This window comes from Mixophyes fleayi, chromosome 4 (genome assembly GCF_038048845.1).
Source record: "Mixophyes fleayi isolate aMixFle1 chromosome 4, aMixFle1.hap1, whole genome shotgun sequence".
In the NCBI taxonomy this organism is placed as follows: domain Eukaryota; kingdom Metazoa; phylum Chordata; class Amphibia; order Anura; family Limnodynastidae; genus Mixophyes; species Mixophyes fleayi.
In genome coordinates, this window is record NC_134405.1 from 71,120,641 (window position 1) to 71,137,496 (window position 16,856).

Here is a 16,856-nt window from a genome sequence, read left to right on the forward strand (position 1 = left end):
TATTATTAAGTGGAGGACCCTTCATTTTGCATATCCTGATGTTCATGTGTTGAAATATTTATGCATATATCTAATGTTAAAATGTAAATTGGAGAAGTTTAGATTATTCAAAACCTGTGTATTGATGCTGCTGTACTCGAAGTATTCAGCTACTATATAAGGTAAATACTTCTTAAAGAGGAGAGAAAGATTATAAGTATACTGCATTGTTTAAGTTTAATTTGTGATGTGTTTATAGAGAATCTTATTTTATGCTAGTCTGCTGGTTAGAGTAACTCTTAGGAATAGATTATAGTAGATATTCCTAATATAGCTTTTATTTTTTGGAATAAAAGTTAAACGACACAAAACCCAGTTTTGAAGGTCTGCTGGCATGACTTTCAAAGCCCACCATGCAGTATTGCCATTGCTTTTATCGTGTGTCTGTGGTATTGAAGCAGGTGGCAGGGGCTTCTTGCTCTCTCTTTGGTGTCACTGACAAAGGACATTACCCGACGAAGAGCCTACTAAATTTGACCAAGGTAGAGGGACTGCGCTAATAGATATTCAAGGTGAGAGGATATTCTACTCTGCCAGGCACACCATTTTTAATTCATTTGTTTTTAAATACACCCACTTGTTTGGGGACGGTGAAAAAGGGGGTGTTACATGCGATAAGCTGTCAACTAGCAATTTTTCTGTGTCCTGTCCTACAGTGTAGGAATTCTAAGTGAAAGTGGGAGCTTTTGGGTATCTTTGAGGCCTGTTTTTACAAATGAAAAACTCATAGGAGGTTTGCTTACCTAGTGCACCCAATGAGAGCAGCAAAACATCTTAATTTTGCACCAGTGTGTCTGGGTAATCCACCCAGCATGCTTCAAGGTACATGTTTACTCGTCAAGTCATCCTGGTTTATAAACCTATGCACCTTGCTGGAAATCTAGAAATGCTTGTGCCAATCAAGGACATGGTGGGTCCAAATTTTTGATCTAGAATGCTAGAATTCTACAATTTAGATTACCATGGAACCGATATCCCCACAATTAAATTGACACATAAAAGTAATAAACAAACAATGTATTGTATTGTTGTTATGGTTTTCATTAAAAAATATGTATTTTTCAAAGCAGAAAGCCCCATATGCAGAACAGAAGACATGGACTTGCATGCAAACCAGCTGCTTTAAGATATAATAAAACAGTTGCTATGTCAAATATCACAATATGGAACTTTTAGGAAAGTATTTGAAAATATTATAAGAAGAATTTTCATACTGAATCCATCTACATGTGAGGCTTAATATATCTTTAAAAAAATGAATATACTAAGATAAAACTGACACTCAAAGACGTGTTGGATAAACGTTTCTTGTCCATCAGATCTCTGCCATAATATAACTGATCTCATCTCATCTCAACTGAGAACCCTGAGAAATTGTACTGAACTAGACAACTGAGAGCATGCTTAGCAGCCTGGTGGTTACTGGGAGGAACTGCAGATTATGTAGTACAGGGGAAAATGGGACAATTTATTCCCATAGTTCTGTATTATTCAGACTCTTCTCAAAATAAGGCTGCTAGCAGGCAGTATGGATAGTGCTGGGAATAGGGAACCTTAATTGATTTGTGTATTGAAAAATAACATTTGCCATTATATTTAAATAGTAATGTATTTGATGTATTGAGTGGGATACTAGGTACCAGGTTTAGTTGTCTTTAAAGTATAAAATAAAGATTGCTGTGACATATGGAATGCAATTTTTAGAAGGAAAAGTAAATTAAATTAAAAAGATCAATGCCTCCCAGAAAACGGTCTTAGAGCAGTAAAACATCCTACATAATGTTAGTTTGTCTCTAAGCCATCAACTTATCAAAACTTGCTCTGTTATTGGATCCATGACAGCCATGTAATGATGAAGTCATTCAGGTGGTTACATTGAGAAGTGGTTATTTTACCCATAGGTTGAAGAATTCTATTTTAATAAGAAGAATGTACATCATTTTCCCATAATAGTTAATAAGAGCATTTTGGTGTAGTAGAGAGGCAGGAAAACAGCCACAATGTAGGACAGAGTCCCCTTACAGTTAACAAAAACAGTTTTGGTCAACTTTTTAGTTTGAGGTATTTTGGATAAAATTAAATACATAATCTATTAGGCAAAGTGTTCACAGTCAGGAAAACAGAGATTTTCAGCAAAGTATCAAGACAGACATACAATTCAATGTTCGATAGTTAGCATGCCTGAGATCTTCCTTCTGACCAAATGTTTTGTAGATAAACCAGGGCTCAAAGCTTGATGAAGCATCGGTGTAAGGCTCATGAAGCCAGACTGGTACTGGTGAGTCCCCGCTTGCTATGTACACCCTCTTATTTCAATGGCTCTTCATGTACTGCCTCATCCTGGGATGTCCGCAGAGTGAAATCTATATTAGATTTGATACTAAATGAGCTAATATTATAGCTGCCCACTGGTGGTTAAGGACAGAGCTTTCCTAAAAAGCCGCCACATTCCTCCATTCCCTGGCCTTGTGGTAACACATTAATACAATCTGGATTTGTCTTTCACAGAATCATGTTTCATTAAAACATTATTGAATAAAAGCCCTGTTCAGAGTCCGCAATCATTATGCTGACTGTCCATTCGGTAGAAGGTCCTTGTGCGTGTTCACTAGAGGATAAGTGACAGACTCCAGTTTGGCAGCTGGAAACTGCTCATACAGCCGGAGCTCCAGGTTTTCTGCGCTGAGGTGGCTGTGGGCGCTACGTCCGTCTCTCCTATGAGGAAAGGCGGATGTCCCTACTTTCGGCTTCTCAAGGTGTTGACTGTCCCTCTTGTCAGCTGGTTCTTGTGTTCGAAAGTGACAGAACAGAATGGCCACTAAGCTCTTCTTGAAATTTTCATTCATGAAGGTATAAACTACAGGATTGTTGAAAGAGTTAAAAAAGCCAACGGCTTGAACAATGGCCACAATCATTTTCACGGTGACATCGTCATACTCCTCTTCCAGGTCATCTGTGGAAAGTAATAGGGATGCCATAAGTGCAAAATAAAATACTTTGAATGAACACAAAAAAACACTGGTGGTATCTGTCTTTATAAATCTATGTTTCTTTTACATTTATTACATGATGAGCTGAAATTTAAAATATGGACCGTACTGTTTGGTGAAGATTATTCTGATCACTTACATAATTTCTGCTCTTAACCTGTCACCAAGTGATGCCCTAAAGCTGTATTGAGTTCAGCCTATACAGAACTTGTATTGTCCATTCAGTATGGTAACAGACAGGAAAGATTAGCTCATCTATACTGGTACATATAGGCGGGTATTCAAATGTTAGCGAGTTGTTTTCTTGAGTGTGTTAAGTCATTTTAACTCTGTTTTTTATCATTTTCGAGTGGGTTAACTTTACCCGCAATTCAATTCCATTTGTAACTCTCAGTTTGTTTTTCATGAAACGGTCCTCTCGCGCTCCAGTAGAAGGTCTATTGAAAGTATAGGGTGTGCGAGAGGCATTTTTTTCTTGTGAAAAAATATTGAAATAAAAAAAAATAAAAAAATAAAAAATAAAATAAAATCACTAATTAATTATATTTATGTATGTTTTTGGTACAAATATGAATGTAGTAATGTGTTTTGACATGGTATGGATTATTGTATGGTAAAAAATAGTTCAATAAAAAAATATGCTAGAAGAAAGTACTGTAATGTAGATATTATCAATGTGTATCAATGTGTAATGCAATCTAATGTATGGAAATGTATGCAAAATCTTTTTTTTTTTGTGTTATACATGACAGCGTTAAAACTCCCGTTCCCTCTTTTTCAATTGAATTGCACGAGTTTTCCCTCTTCCAAACGGTCGCTATTGCCGTCAAAAACCCGCGGGAGATTTTTTTTCTTTTAACACGGCGGGGAAAAAAAAAATCTCGCTTACAATTGAATACCCCCCCCCCCAATCCCCCCCCCCCCTCATAGTGTTCTGAAAAAAGTATTCTGGAAACCATTATAAATAAATAATATAGTATACTTTATAAATAATATCAACATTTGCAGTTTAATTATGCAGAACACACGTACCTATAGCAACCAATCCGATATGAACTTTCATTAATCTGACTAAACTAGAGTGCATAAATCAGCTTGTTTGCTATGGGTAATTTTGCATAATTGGTCTTTTCACCAAATTATTAAATAAGCTCATATCTATCAATTAATATCAGCCTGCCATGCCCACATAAAGCAACACTGACATCTTTACAAAATAATGATAAATTTGTCTTTGACTATTCAAAACATAATTAAGCTAGTCTAATAAAATTTGCTAGCTGCTCCCCATAGCATTGCCTAGATTGCTCCTTTTGGAGTCACTGACACTTGGTACTGTAACATGAGAGAAAGCAGAGATTCATGCTGCATGTGCACATACATGTCTTCAACTGCACACATCATATGATGACAGCTCAAGGATATTCTGTGTCTGAGATGCAATTTCCCATTAGACTCAGGCATAGTGATGCTTAGAGTAGGAATATCAGCAATGAGAATAATAACTATTATGGGCTAAGTATTAAATTTCATGTGCCATTATCAATGATTGGTCAATTTTTTGTCACTGTGAGGTACGTACATGCATATCAGGTAGGAAAGCTATTTTGTTCATCATCGAAGCATTGCTGCTTTACAGCAGTGAGACCACATGGGGGTAAATTTATTAAGCTGAGGGTTTGAAAAAGTGGAGATGTTGCCTATAGCAACCAATCAGATTCTAGCTGTCATTTATTTAGTACATTCTACAAAATGACAGCTAGAACCTGATTGCTTGCTATAGACAACATCTCCACTTTTTCAAACTCTCAGTTTAGTAAATATGCCCCCATGTGTTTGATGCCAAACAGATCATTATCTTGGGTTGGTATGTTCTCCCTGAGTTAGCCTGGGTTTCATAAGGGTTCTCCTCTTTCCTCCCATATGCCAAAGACATTTATTTATGGCCTTTGACGAAAATTAGTGTTCGTGTTCGTGTCTTCTCTACGTACATGTGTGTGTGTGTGTGTGTGTCTACAAATCTGTTCCCTTTCTGTCATATATGAGCATTTCATGGACACAACTTACTGTATTCAAACAGGATGTGGACCACGTGAAAAGGGGCCCAGCAGGCCGTGAAGAAGAGGACCACGATGACCATCATCATCACAGCTCGCTTTTTTTTCCTGAGAGAGATACAAGATACATATTTGGATGAAATGACCGTTCGCCAAAATATTACCAGCAACAAAAAACAATGCGTAGCCGGGCTGTGCAATTAAAATGGTAAATATAAATACCATGATAACAGGTAGCACAGAGGTCAAAACTCTTTAGGATCCTGGCGCTAAAGCTGAAAAAGTCAATTTTTTTTAAGTTTGAAAAATGTAAAACACAGTATGAATAGGCATTTATTTATACTAGTAAAAATGACAAACGTATATTTATAAAGGAATTAGAGTATTTGCTGAATGATGTCTTTGTTATTTTCTAAATGAAGTTCTGACACTTTATTTCACTTTCCCCTATTCTACCAAGAGTATCATTACAAGTTTGCCAGAACCTCCAGTGCAACGTTTTCTTCTATTGCAGAATGCTCTGCTCCTGAGCTTCCTACTGACTATATTGTGCTTCTGTGTATACATGTCAGGCTCTGTGCAATGCATTTCTCATCATGGCTTGTTCACAAAACATTACTAGAATCTCTTCTTTTGTATTTTAGATGCTTTTATTTTTTTTTAAAAAAAGTGGACCGTTATCTACACACAGTGTTGGCTATTTATGAATTGCACCATAAAACCAACATGGTTTTGCAGTGAAGCACTAATATGGCCAGTCCAGTGAATATTATCATCATCACCAATTATTTATATAGCGCCACTAATTTTGCAGCGCTGTACAGAGAACTCACTCACATCAGTCCCTGCCCCATTGGAGCTTACAGTCTAAATTCCCTAACATACACACACGGACAGACAGACTAAGGTAAATTTTCAATTAGCAGCCAATTAACCTACTAGTATGCTTTTGGAGTGTGGGAGGAAACCCACGCAAACACAGGGAGAACATACAAATTCCACACAGATAAGGCCATGGTCAGGAATCAAACTCATGACCCCAGCGCTGTGAGGCAGAAGTGCTAACCACTAAACCACCGTGCTGCTGTATCATGGTCTCTCTATGCAGAAAAAGCAAGTGTAAAAATCCCATCATAGTCCATCCTATTACCCCATTTCTACCGCCATTTAATTAAATATACTTTTTCTTTTGGAGACTGCTTTTTTTGCTGGTGTTATTAATTTTTGTGTGAAGCCTTTTATTACATTGCTTACAGAACTCCTAGAAATATGCTTCTAACTACCCCAATTAAGCGCATTAGCCATCTGTAATAAAACAGTCCTCATGTACAGTGCAATGCTTAAAATAAATACATTATTGGGACTGTTGTTTTGCTTGCCAAAGGTAAATGGTAGCCACTAATCTACTTTTATATTCTCACATTTGCCCCTGCTGAAGCATTTAATGTGCAGTGTTATATGGAAAACTGTTTTCAAAATATGATTTCTATGTATGTTATGTAAAATGATATGTGTCTGCCAGTAATTTGCTTCCTTAGTATTAAATGACAAATTTATTTTTATTGTGACATGACGTTCCTCCCTATCCATTATGGTGGATGGCACATTTCCACAGGCTGTAGATGATGCTGTTACTAGCGATGAAGTATTTATGACAACGGTATCATTAGAGATAGTGATACAGTTGTGTGACTAAGCAGCGTATTTATCAAGCCTTAAGTCATGCGGAAATGTATGTTTCCGCTAGAGATGAGCGCACTCGGATTTCTGAAATCCGAGCCCACCCGAACGTTGCCGATCCGAGTCGGATCCGAGACAGATCCGGGTATTGGCGCCAAATTCAAATCTGAAACTGAGGCTCTGACTCATAATCCCGTTGTCGGATCTCGCGATACTCGGATCCTATAAATTCCCCGCTAGTCGCCGCCATCTTCACTCGGGCATTGATCAGGGTAGAGGGAGGGTGTGTTAGGTGGTCCTCTGTCCTGGTAGATCTCGTGCTGTGCTGTTTAGTTCTGTGCTGTGCTGTTTAGTTCTGTGCTGTCCTGTGCTGTGCTGTGTTCTGCAGTATCAGTCCAGTGGTGCTGTGTGCTGTGCTCTGTCCTTCTGAGGTCAGTGGTGCTGCTGGGTCCTGTGCTGTGTCCTGTTCAGTCCAGTGGTGCTGTGTCCTGTGCTCTGTGCTTCTAAGGGCATAGTTATTTCCCCAATATTCCCCTGTGTTTAAAAAAATAAAAAAAGTTATTTAAAAAAATACCAAAAACTAATTTAATTTTTTTTAATTACCACAAAATTTGCACAACCAATCCTGCAGTATAAGCCCATTGGTACTGCAATATTACCAAGTTCACACATTCAGCAGTAAAAGTCCAGTGGTACTGCAATATTACAAAGTTCACACATTCTGCAGTATCAGTCCAGTGGTGCTGTGTCCTGTGCTCTGTCCTGCTGAGTTCCGTAGTGCTGCTGGGTCCTGTGTCGTGTCCTGTTCAGTCCAGTGGTGCTGTGTCCTGTGCTCTGTGCTTCTAAGGGCATAGTTATTTCCCCATTATTCCCAAGTTTTTAAAAAATAAAAAAAAAGTAAAAAAAAATAAAAAATTAAAAATTAAAAAAAAAATATATAATTATAACCAAATTTGCAAAACCAATCCAGCAGTATAAGTCCATTGGTACTGCAATATTACCAAGTTCACACATTCTGCAGTATCTTGTGCTACATGTAATGGAGACTAAAAATTTGGAGGATAAAGTAGGGAAAGATCAAGACCCACTTCCTCCTAATGCTGAAGCTGCTGCCACTAGTCATGACATAGATGATGAAATGCCATCAACGTCGTCTTCCAAGCCCGATGCCCAATCTCGTAGTACCGGGCATGTAAAATCCAAAAAGCCCAAGTTAAGAAAAAGTAGCAAAAAGAGAAACTTAAAATCATCTGCCATTTACGACACGGAGTGGCAAGGAACGGCTTAGGCCCTGGCCCGTGTTCATGACTAGTGGTTCAGCTTCACCCACGGATCTTAGCCCTCCTCCTCCTCCCCCCCCTACAAAAAATTGAAGAGAGTTATGCTGTCAGCAACAAAACAGCAAACAACTCTGCCTTCTAAAGAGAAATTATCACAAATCCACAAGGCGAGTCCAAGGATGTTGGTGGTTGTCAAGCCTGACCTTCCCATCACTGTACGGGAAGAGGTGGCTCCGGAGGAGGCTATTGATGATGTAGCTGGCGCTGTGGAGGAACTTGATGATGAGGATGGTGATGTGGTTATTGTAAATGAGGCACCAGGGGGGGAAACAGCTGATGTCCATGGGATGAAAAAGCCCATCGTCATACCTGGTCAGAAGACCAAAAAATGCACCTCTTCGGTCTGGAGTTATTTTTATCCAAATCCAGACAACCAATGTATGGCCATATGTAGCTTATGTAAAGCTCAAATAAGCAGGGGTAAGGATCTTGCCCACCTAGGAACATCCTCCCTTATACGTCACCTGAATAACCTTCATAGTTCAGTGGTTAGTTCAGGAACTGGGGCTAGGACCCTCATCGGTACAGGGACACCTAAATCCCGTGGTCCAGTTGGATACACACCAGCAACACCCTCCTCGTCAACTTCCTCCACAATCTCCATCAGATTCAGTCCTGCAGCCCAAGTCAGCAGCCAGACTGAGTCCTCCTCAATACGGGATTCATCCGAGGAATCCTGCAGCGGTACGCCTACTACTGCCACTGCTGCTGTTGCTGCTGTTAGTCGGTCATCTTCCCAGAGGGGAAGTCGTAAGACCGCTAAGTCTATCACAAAACAATTGACCGTCCAACAGTCGTTTGCCATGACCACAAAATACGATAGTAGTCACCCTATTGCAAAGCGTATAACTGCGGCTGTAACTGCAATGTTGGTGTTAGACGTGCGCCCGGTGTCCGCCATCAGTGGAGTGGGATTTAGAGGGTTGATGGAGGTATTGTGTCCCCGGTACCAAATCCCGTCGAGATTCCACTTCACTAGGCAGGCGATACCAAAAATGTACAGAGAAGTACGATCAAGTGTCCTCAGTGCTCTAAAAAATGCGGTTGTACCCACTGTCCACTTAACCACAGACATGTGGACAAGTGGTTCTGGGCAAACGAAGGGCTATATGACTGTGACAGCCCACTGGGTAGATGCATCCCCTTCCGCAGCAACAGCAACAGCTGCATCAGTAGCAGCAACTACAAAATGGCTGCTCGTGCAAAGGCAGGCAACATTGTGTATTACAGGCTTTAATAAGAGGCACAACGCTGACAACATATTAGAGAAAATGAGGGAAATTATCTCCCAGTGGCTTACCCCACTTAGACTCTCATGGGGATTTGTGGTGTCAGACAATGCCAGTAACATTGTGCGGGCATTAAATATGGGCAATTTCCAGCACGTCCCATGTTTTTCCCACACCATTAATTTGGTGGTGCAGCATTACCTCAAGAGTGACAGGGGTGTGCAGGAGATGCTTGCGGTGGCGCGCAAAATTGCTGGACACTTTCGGCATTCAGCCAGTGCCTACCGCAGACTAGAGGCACATCAAAAAAGCATGAACCTGCCCTGCCATCACCTCAAACAAGAGGTTGTGACGCGCTGGAACTCCACCCTCTATATGCTGCAGAGGATGGAGGAGCAGCAGAAGGCCATTCAGGCCTACACAGCCACCTACGACATAGGCAAAGGAGTGGGGATGCGCCTCAGTCAAGCGCAGTGGAGACTGATTTCCGTGTTGTGCAAGGTTCTGCAGCCATTTGAACTTGCCACACGAGAAGTCAGTTCCGACACTGCCAGCTTGAGTCAGGTCATTCCTCTGATCAGGCTGTTGCAGAAGCAGCTGGAGAAAGTGAGGGAGGAGCTGGTAAGCCATTGCGATTACACCAAGCATGTAGCTCTTGTGGATGTAGCCCTTCGTACGCTTTGCCAGGATCCGAGGGTGGTCACTCTTTTAAAGTCAGAGGAATACATTCTGGCCACCGTGCTCGATCCTCGGTTTAAAGCGTATGTTGTGTCTCTGTTTCCGGCGGACACAAGTCTACAGCGGTGCAAAGACCTGCTGGTCAGGAGATTGTCCTCTGAAGAGGACCGTGACATGCCAACAGCTCCACCCTCATTTTCTTCCACATCTATGGCTGCGAGGAAAAAGCTCAGTTTTCCCAAAAGAGGCACTGGCGGGGATGCTGATAACATCTGGTCCGGACTGAAGGACCTGCCAACCATTGCAGACATGTCTACTCTCGCTGCATTGGATGCTGTCACAATAGAAAAAATTGTGGATGATTACTTTGCTGACACCATCCAAGTAGACATGTCAGACAGTCCATATTGTTACTGGCAGGAAAAAAAGGCAGTTTGGAAGCCCCTGTACAAACTGGCTCTATTTTACCTGAGTTGTCCCCCCTCCAGTGTGTACTCGGAAAGAGTTTTTAGTGCAGCGGGGAACCTGGTCAGTGAGCGGCGAAGGAGGTTGCTTCCTCATAACGTTGAAAAAATGATGTTTATAAAAATGAATAATCAATTCCTCAATGAAGTACAGCACTGCCCTCCAGATACTACAGAGGGACCTGTGGTTGTGGAGTCCAGCGGGGACGAATTGATAATGTGTGATGAGGAGGAAGTACACACTGTAGGGGGAGAGGAATCAGAGGTTGAGGATGAGGACGACATCTTGCCTCAGTAGAGCCTGTTTAGTCTGTACAGGGAGAGATGAATAGCTTTTTTGGTGTGGGGGCCCAAACAAACCAATCATTTCAGCCAAAGTTGTTTGGTAGGCCCTGTCGCTGAAATGATTGGTTTGTTAAAGTGTGCATGTCCTATTTCAACAACATAAGGGTGGGTGTGAGGGCCCAAGGACAATTCCATCTTGGAACTTTTTTTTTTGCATTATATGACCAATCAACAGTCGTTTGCCATGTTCAAAAAGTAAAACCAAATTTAAACAAATTCAAGAAATTAAACCAAAAGTAAAATGCCCTGTCATAATTTAAAACAAGAGGTATTGACGTGCTCTAAAACTACTGTATTGTTGTTTATATTTTATAAACACTACACTTGAAAGCTTGAGTCTTTCAATAAAAAAGTAACTGTCCATTGCACGAATATTTGCAACAGGGACAATTTTAGGGTTAAGAAAGTCAACTAATAACACTTCGACGCTGTCTGTCTTTATAAACACTACACTTGGAAGTTGGAGGAGGTATTGTGGCCCCGGCACCAAATTTACTACCGGGGCCACTCCACTGTGCAGTCCATATTTAGGTGTATCAGATATTAAACAATGGTGACAGTTGATGCCCAATTTTTTAATTATATTGTGGCCTCGGTACCAAATTGTGTACCGGGGCCACCACATTACGCAGTCCATACCCTTTTTTGGTGGAATTCTGAACCGTGGAGGGTTTTTTAATTATATTGTGGCCTGGGTACCAAATTGTGTACCGGGGCCACCACACTACGCAGTCAAGATAGATAGATGTGTATCATAGATAAAGTACATTCAGTGGTGTGGGGCAAATTGAAAAATATTCAAAATGCACTGACATTATCAAAAACAAGAGGTTGTCACACGCTAAAACTCCAACATGTATATGATGGAGAGGATGGAGGAGCAGCCGTATGTGCAGTGTAATGCAGACCTGTTGAAGGTTTTTTGTATATTTTATTGTGGTGCCCAGTGCCCACTCCTCTACGCAGTCCAGATACATTTATTGGTGCGAATCATAAAAGTTCAGGGTTTTTAATATATATTGTGGTGACCCACTCCTCTACGCAGTCCAGGTACATTTATTGGTGCGAATCATACAAGTTGATGGTTTTCTTATTATATATATTGTGGTGACCCACTCCTCTACGCAGTCCAGATACATTTATTGGTGCGAATCATAAAAGTTCAGGGTTTTTAATATATATTGTGGTGACCCACTCCTCTACGCAGTCCAGGTACATTTATTGGTGCGAATCATACAAGTTGATGGTTTTCTTATTATATATATCGTGGTGACCCACTCCTCTACGCAGTCCAGATACATTTATTGGTGCGAATCATAAAAGTTCAGGGTTTTTAATATATATTGTGGTGAGCCACTCCTCTGCGCAGTCCAGGTACATTTATTGGTGCTAATCATACAAGTTGATGGTTTTCTTATTATATATATTGTGGTGACCCACTCCTCTACGCAGTCCAGATACATTTATTGGTGCGAATCATAAAAGTTCAGGGTTTTTAATATATATTGTGGTGACCCACTCCTCTACGCAGTCCAGGTACATTTATTAGTGCGAATCATAAAAGTTCAGGGTTTTTAATATATATTGTGGTGACCCACTCCTCTACGCAGTCCAGGTACATTTATTGGTGCGAATCATACAAGTTGATGGTTTTCTTATTATATATATTGTGGTGACCCACTCCTCTACGCAGTCCAGATACATTTATTGGTGCGAATCATAAAAGTTCAGGGTTTTTAATATATATTGTGGTGACCCACTCCTCTACGCAGTCCAGGTACATTTATTGGTGCGAATCATACAAGTTCAGGGTTTTTAATATATATTGTGGTGACCCACTCCTCTACGCAGTCCAGGTACATTTATTAGTGCGAATCATAAAAGTTCAGGGTTTTTAATATATATTGTGGTGACCCACTCCTCTACGCAGTCCAGGTACATTTATTGGTGCGAATCATACAAGTTGATGGTTTTCTTATTATATATATTGTGGTGACCCACTCCTCTACGCAGTCCAGATACATTTATTGGTGCGAATCATAAAAGTTCAGGGTTTTTAATATATATTGTGGTGACCCACTCCTCTACGCAGTCCAGGTACATTTATTGGTGCGAATCATACAAGTTCAGGGTTTTTAATATATATTGTGGTGACCCACTCCTCTACGCAGTCCAGGTACATTTATTGGTGCGAATCATACAAGTTCAGGGTTTTTAATATATATTGTGGTGACCCACTCCTCTACGCAGTCCAGGTACATTTATTGGTGCGAATCATACAAGTTGATGGTTTTCTTATTATATATATTGTGGTGACCCACTCCTCTACGCAGTCCAGGTACATTTATTGGTGCGAATCATACAAGTTGATGGTTTTCTTATTATATATATTGTGGTGACCCACTCCTCTACGCAGTCCAGATACATTTATTGGTGCGAATCATAAAAGTTCAGGGTTTTTAATATATATTGTGGTGACCCACTCCTCTACGCAGTCCAGGTACATTTATTGGTGCGAATCATACAAGTGGATGGTTTTCTTATTATATATATTGTGGTGACCCACTCCTCTACGCAGTCCAGATACATTTATTGGTGCGAATCATAAAAGTTCAGGGTTTTTAATATATATTGTGGTGACCCACTCCTCTACGCAGTCCAGGTACATTTATTGGTGCGAATCATACAAGTTCAGGGTTTTTAATATATATTGTGGTGACCCACTCCTCTACGCAGTCCAGGTACATTTATTGGTGCGAATCATACAAGTTGATGGTTTTCTTATTATATATATTGTGGTGACCCACTCCTCTACGCAGTCCAGAAAGATACCTCGTTGCAACGTTTTGGACTAATAACTATATTGTGAGGTGTTCAGAATACACTGTAAATTAGTGGAAATGCTTGTTATTGAATGTTATTGAGGTTACTAATAGCATAGGAGTGAAAATAAGCCCAAAAACTTGATTTTTAAACTTTTTATGTTTTTTCCAAAAAAAATCCGAATCTAAAACCTTAAATCCGAACCGAGACCTTTCGTCAAGTGTTTTGCGAGACAAATCCGAACCCCAAAAATAATGAAAATCCGGATCCAAAACACAAAACACGAGACCTCAAAAGTCGCCGGTGCACATCCCTAGTTTCCGCATGATTTAGGCAAGTTTAAGCATCAGGGCTATTAAAGAACAGCCTAACGCAGCTTATATCAGAAAATACTGCAGTCTCCATAATTCTGAACGGGGACTGTGATGTGGAGGCATTTATCAAACTTTAAAAAGCTTAACTTGTGTAAGCTTGTACCCAAATGCTGAGATGGTGTTGTTAGGGCTATGCCTATAACTAAAACACTGATGTAGAGAGATCTTCTGATCCCTCTGTGACTGGTTGGACATTCATCCCCTCCCTCCTCTGTCTACTCTGTCTGTGCGCAGTAAAGGCACCAGGTCTGAACCTGTAAGTTCATTCTTTCACCATTGCAGTCAGCAAGCTGTGAAATAACCGTCAGTGGAATGCAGTTATTGCTGGTAAAGCCTATTATCGCATGCGTTGTCCTAACTTGACTTTTATGTTAAATAGCTTTGAATATGCATCCATTAATGCTGTGAAATGCGTTGAAACTGGACGCTAATTAGCTAAGCAAAATTGCAGGCAAATTTAAATAGACCCCTAAGGCATTTAAAAAAATAAGTTATTGCATGAAATAAATTTGCAACTTAAATTACTATTAATATGGCCACAGTATATATTCGTCAGCATAACATGATGTAGATAAGCAACAATGACGAATGTGTGTCCCAGGGTTCCACATCAACCCAGTCATTGGTATCACGAAGACAAACAAACCAGAAATCAGAAACTAATTGATTCAGTTTCTACATCCTGGTTGCAGAAAAACAGTTGTTAATGTGAAGATTGTGTCCTAAAAATGCAAATTGATGAGGCCACAGAATGAAGATGATTATCCTTCATCTCTATATTCCATTTATACATCAAATGCCAGAGTTATATTGCCACCAGACACGACAGCTTGTAACGAACAGCAATTGTTGTATAAAGAGTTACAATACCTAAAAAAAACACAATTTAGCAGTTTGTGAATATATATATTATATGTATAATGCCATATCTGAAGAAAGATTACAAGCAGATCTTCTTAATAATTATTTTTGTTCAGTGTTCACTACAAAAACAGTGTGGAAGTGGCCACAGTTAAGTTGCAAGTATACTCATACAAATACATTTACAGAAGAGAAAGTCCTAACAGAGCTCTCAAAACTGAAAGTGGATAATTGAATGGGGCCAGATGGGATACATCCAAGGGTACTAAAAGAGCTTAAAGAGCTGCTGGTAAGACCGTTATCAGAATTATTCACTCAGTCACTAGCTACAGGAGTAATAATTCCAGAGGACTGGAAAAGAGCGGATGTAGTCCCACTGCACAAAAGTGGAAGCAAGGAAGAGATGAGCAACTACAGACCAGTGAGCCAGTAGTAGGAAACTGATGAAAACACTCTTAAAAGAAAGAGTTGTAGAAAATCTCACATCCAGTAATTTACAGAATCCCAAACAACATGGATTTACTGGGGGGAGATCATGTCAAACAAATCTTATTGACTTATTTGACTGGGTGACTAAAGTAATAGATGAGGGGGGGGGGGGGCGTAGATGTAGACTTTAGTAAGGATTTTGACACTGTCCCACATTGCAGACTGTTACATAAACTTGAAAAAATTGGGATTGGATTTTAAGATGGTTGAATGGATAAGATCTTGGTTTTAAGATAGAAAACAGAGTGTTATAGTAAATGGGGTGCATTCACGGGAGGGAAAGATCTTAATATATATAGTTTGGAGCAGAGAAGGGAAAGGGGGGACATTACAGAAACTTTCAAATACATCAAGGGTTTTAACAAGGCACAAAGGAAACATTCTTCAAAGGAAGAGAAATATTAGAACACGAGGACATGCACTGAAACTGGAGGGAAGTAGGTTCAGAGAAAATTTTAATTATAAACTACATAGTGGGGTAGTGGATAAGTGGAATAGCCTCCCATCAGAGGTGGTACAGGCTGATAGAGTAGAGCAATTTAAACATGCTTGGGATAGATATAAGGATATCCTTACATAGATTAAAGGACCAAATATGGTTTGAGGTTACTATAGGCTAATAAAAAAATGGGCAGACTAGATGGGCTAAGCAGTTCTTATGTGCTGTCAAATTCTATGTTTCTATGAAAACATATTTATATGAATCTGTTGGGTTTATACAGCAGCAAAGGTGTACCAGTGTATGTAGTATAGGTTAGTAGTATTGGTGGGGGTAATGCAGGCTCACATACTTGCAAACCCTCCCGGAATGTCCAGGAGACTCTGGAATCTTGAGTAGCTCTCCCAGACCCCCGGGAGATCTGGTATTTCTCCTGGATCAGTTCAAGAGGAAGTGTGTGGAACAGTGGCCTCAATGATGCGATTTTCCCATCATTTTGGCCCAGCAATCACATCACCGTATTCCCGGGGCCAAAATGATGAGATTTGGTGCTTTATGTCTCCCATGCTCTTGCTACTTGATCTCCCCTTCAGCATCTCTCAGAAGGGAGAATATAAAAGTTGGCAAGTATGAGCTATTAAAAAATGTATCACATTTAATAGCATCAATAGTTGCGCATGTCTAGATCTCAGACAGAAGCTGCCAAGTTGGTATTAGGAGCCATCCCAGAGCGAGTGCGGACTACTACATCGCCCTGCTCTTGCCTCCATAAGCTTGCACTTAAATAATAATGACAGGGAATACTGCCGTTGCGAATAGTCCGGGCCATGTAGCCAGTGCTGCCCCTGTTCAGCCTTTAGCTGTATATCTTGGCACTATGACTTTCATATATAATTACACTGATAAAATGACATGGCGGGGACAGGTATGGAATACTGTGGCCAGCTCTACACATCGGATACTCCATTGTAGATGACTCACTACTCCAGTGGACCCACAAAGCATATAAGGGTGACTCAGGTGTGGGTCCCTTACTGTACAAGCAGGT

At 40.3% G+C, this 16,856-nt stretch overlaps 1 protein-coding gene across 1 annotated transcript in view; it reads right to left on the reverse strand.

The window, feature by feature from the left end:
* Positions 1 to 1,077: 1,077 nt before the first annotated feature.
* The window catches only part of LOC142149887 (pyroglutamylated RF-amide peptide receptor-like), an 81,839-nt gene continuing 66,060 nt past the window's right edge, over positions 1,078 to 16,856 (reverse strand). Inside the window, exons 5-6 of the mRNA XM_075205190.1 lie at positions 5,097 to 5,194; positions 1,078 to 2,992 (exon numbers count right to left, since the gene is read on the reverse strand). Of these exons, the coding sequence (XP_075061291.1) occupies positions 2,604 to 2,992; positions 5,097 to 5,194 (487 nt within the window). The 3' untranslated portion in view covers positions 1,078 to 2,603. The remainder of the gene's footprint in view (positions 2,993 to 5,096; positions 5,195 to 16,856) is intronic.